Source organism: Tigriopus californicus, chromosome 8 (assembly GCF_007210705.1).
Source record: "Tigriopus californicus strain San Diego chromosome 8, Tcal_SD_v2.1, whole genome shotgun sequence".
NCBI classification, from domain to species: domain Eukaryota; kingdom Metazoa; phylum Arthropoda; class Copepoda; order Harpacticoida; family Harpacticidae; genus Tigriopus; species Tigriopus californicus.
The window spans coordinates 11,250,424-11,254,010 of NC_081447.1; the positions used below are offsets into that span (position 1 = coordinate 11,250,424).

General features: G+C 44.3%; 1 protein-coding gene across 1 annotated transcript in view; it reads left to right on the forward strand.

The window, feature by feature from the left end:
• Positions 1-480: 480 nt before the first annotated feature.
• LOC131885569 (integrin alpha-5-like) overlaps positions 481-3,587 on the forward strand; it is a 21,066-nt gene continuing 17,959 nt past the window's right edge. The window contains exons 1-7 of the mRNA XM_059233642.1: positions 481-771; positions 829-984; positions 1,050-1,318; positions 1,426-1,672; positions 1,744-1,968; positions 2,030-2,368; positions 2,428-2,651. Coding sequence (XP_059089625.1) covers positions 513-771; positions 829-984; positions 1,050-1,318; positions 1,426-1,672; positions 1,744-1,968; positions 2,030-2,368; positions 2,428-2,651 — 1,719 coding nt within the window. The 5' untranslated portion in view covers positions 481-512. The remainder of the gene's footprint in view (positions 772-828; positions 985-1,049; positions 1,319-1,425; positions 1,673-1,743; positions 1,969-2,029; positions 2,369-2,427; positions 2,652-3,587) is intronic.

Sequence of the window (3,587 nt, forward strand, 5' to 3'; positions counted from 1 at the left end):
TTACTTATCAAAGAAAGAGACTTCCCAACCATTTATATACGAATCATGCATATTTTAATGAGCTTATCATAACATCCGACATTCAAATAAGGCATGCAGAAGTACTAACAGTAGAGCGTGCTAACTTCAAGATGCATGTCATTGTAGGTTTGCTATTCCTTGACTTGCAATTAAGTGTGTCCTTCAATATTGACACCCAAAGCTGGTTCGCCTTCAGCCCCCCTTCCAATGTTAACGCAAAGACCAGCTTATTCGGTCACAGCGTGGCCTTGGGCCGGGATGTGGCCTTCATTGGGGCACCTCGATATGACACGAGTGGTGGCGTCTTCAAATGCCCATTCCAAGCCAGATCACCATTGGGAGAGACTAACAACTTAAGCTGCACTCAAATCAATGATAGTAGGTTTGCAGACATTTTCCATAGTTGAGAGGCAACATCAATCCTTAAAAAAATGAATGGATCTTCATTGCCAGATCTGAGTCACAAAACCGCAGATTTCCTGGGAGCGTCAATGACCACTTCGCGACAAGGAGAACTCTTCACTTGCGCACCGAGACAAGGGTCAGATCGATACCTAAACCCCTACAATTCACTTGGAACCTGTTACCGATTTACCGAAGATCGAAATAACTCCCTTCGAGAGTATTTCCGCTTTGATAGAAAATTGTTGGAATTCTCTGACTATGGTTTGTTAACCATAATGGGACATGAACTCACCATGTCCGAGGACGATAGCCTGGTGATTGGGGCACCAATGGCCAGAACCAGAGGTGAGATCAATCCAACCGGTAGCAAGAGATAAGTACATACATCAATGGTTTTTCTAGATTTCAATTGGAAATTGGAAAGAACTGTTGGCTCCATTGTTCGAGCCTCTCCATTCTTTATACCTCGTGCCAAGGAGAGCCCTTGGTCAAGAGTCACCTTATCTAATTTGGGAGACCCACATACTTATGACTTGGCAGGATCAGCCATAGTCAGAGGTAATGATGAATAAAAATAAATAATCAAAAGGCTTGTCACCTTTTAAGTCAGAAAATGTTTTTAGGGAGATACTATTACGATTTTGGACCAAACCATTACGCAGTTGGTGCACCCAAGGCGATTATGATGCGAGGCGCTGTTTTTGTGTGTCCAGATTGTCTAAGCCCACAAAACACCCGCTCTGATAAAGTGCGATTTGACAAACAGGGCTTTTCTTTGGAGGGGTTCCAATTAGGCTCCCGATTCGGACAAACGTTGTGCACATTGGACTTGAATGGAGATGGCTTTGATGACTTGGTGGTGGGTGCTCCTCTTTTTACAACAAAACGTGAGGTAAGTTAAAAATAAAGACTTCACTGTATTCAGATTCACTTGGAACACGCATTGTTTAGAATGAACGAAGAAATACGTCCTCTATTATATATTTTATTAAATACTAGCAAGGAGAGGCGGGCAATGTGTATGTCTATAAGACTAATGTTCGGGGTCACGTCACCACCATGGACCTCATGAACCAAGATCTGCCGAGAAAAGTAGAGAGTGGAGCTAGATTTGGGGCCACTTTGGCCAGTCTTGGAAACTTGGATGGAGATGGTTTGGAGGACTTTGCTGTAGGGGCACCCTACGAAAATGATGGAGCTGGAGCTATTTATGTGTATAGGGGAAGCAGGAGCTTCGTTTTCTCAGGTGAGATTCACAGCCTTTTCGAGCGTTTATGAACCTGCGCTCAATATTTTGACTATTTCCAACCATTTCAGACATCTCTCAAAAGTTGACTCCAGCCGACTTTCCGAGGTTAAACATGGCCAATTTCGGCTTTAGTGCGAATGCCAATCAGGACGTGGATGGTAATGGCAGCCCTGATCTGATCATTGGATCCAGAGGCTCAAGACACACAGTTCTCTTGAGAAGCTTGAAAGTGGAACGAATCGCACCCAGATCCTCGTTTGTGGCGCCAACCAAGGTCAATCCCAAAGATAATTGTGAGTTAACAACGTCACTTGAATGATCATTGTTTTGACTTTGATCTCGTTTTCTTTCTAGTTTTTATGATCAGAGTGATTGCAACCGTAAATCAGGTCCCAACATCAATTTGGAGAGCCCAAATTTGGCTGAATTTTGCAGACGACCGGATTGAAGTGCTGAAGAATAATGCCACGATTGAGTTGAATCGTGTCCAACAAGCGGAAGCATCATTCCGCGTCCAGTCACTGCAGAAAGATTTTGGGTTGGATGATCACTCCACGCCCCGTCCAATCTTTTTCAAATGCTTCGTGAACTGGGACCTTGATCCCAGTGCTCCGAAAGGATTCCACGTCCCCATCAAAGACCCACTCAATGATCTACTGGAAACCATGTCATTCGAAGTACCCCTGCAGACAGGTGAGTAATATTAATACTTTCGTCACGTCTCACATGTTTCTGACCTTTGTTCTGTAAAGGCTGTGAGGACAACGTTTGTAAATGTTCTGTTGAGTTGAGCAAACCCAATGATATCAACAGAGTGGTGGCCGGTACGGGCAAAGGTCTCGAAGTGACGATGACAATTGTCAATCACGGTTCAGAGCCTTCATATGAAAATAAACTGGAGATCACTTCGGCATATCCTATTCCGTTTCCAAACCATCTCAGGTGTGAAAATTCAACAACTGGGATAAGACCAAGGGTAAGCAAGCAAATCAAAAGAATTTTATAATAATACCTATATTGCGACTCTTAGTCATGTCATGGCGTAAAAATGTAAAGGAAATATGGTGTATAAACATTATACAGACAGGAAAATGTATTTTGAAAATAGACATCAACTGCGGAAAGGAGAGGTTTCCAAAACTGTTGGACACTAACCTTGCCAGCCCGATAGAGAGGGGCTCGGTTTCGCATAAAAAATGTGTCCATGCATTGTTGGCATATTAGGGCACGCACAAGTATCGCCTGAGGAATTTGGTGAATGTGGCATCGGCGGATTTGAGGGCGGATTGGGCGGAGTTGGGAAGCCAAAGGTGTAGGCCGTAGAGGAAAATTGGAGATTGTGGAATTACCGCGTTTGGTCCACCCCGTCGAATGCTTTGGAGAAATAGACAAAGCATCCATACACTCTCCTCTTAATGCTGATGTTTGGGTGCACAATTTCATAGAAGAGAGTAGCTGCCGTGGTGGTTGAGCGGCTTCTCCGGAAACCGAATTGGAACTTGGGAAGGAGATCCCTATCCTCGGCCAATCCGTAGAAGCGGGCACCTAAGAGGGTGAGTATCATCTTCAAGAAGGGGTTCTCCAGGGCGGGTGTCCGATGGATGTTTGGAATGTTCCTGGGCCCCTTCTTATGGATGAGGATGATGGCTGACTCCATCCATGCTGGTGGGAAGAAGGAAGAATGGAGGGCGAGGCTGAAGAGTTCTTGGAGGAGTGGCTAGGCTTGGCTCCGGAGAAGTGAAAGTTGGAAGGAGAGTGTTACCAAAACCATTCAATGATTCAATGTGTACTAGGCAATGATCAATTAGTTTAAATTCGTTATTTTGTTGCGTCGACCACCAACTATTTGTCGACCTCATGAATTTGAATTTGTGAGCTATAATCATAAAGCCTAAATCCATCGTTTGATCGT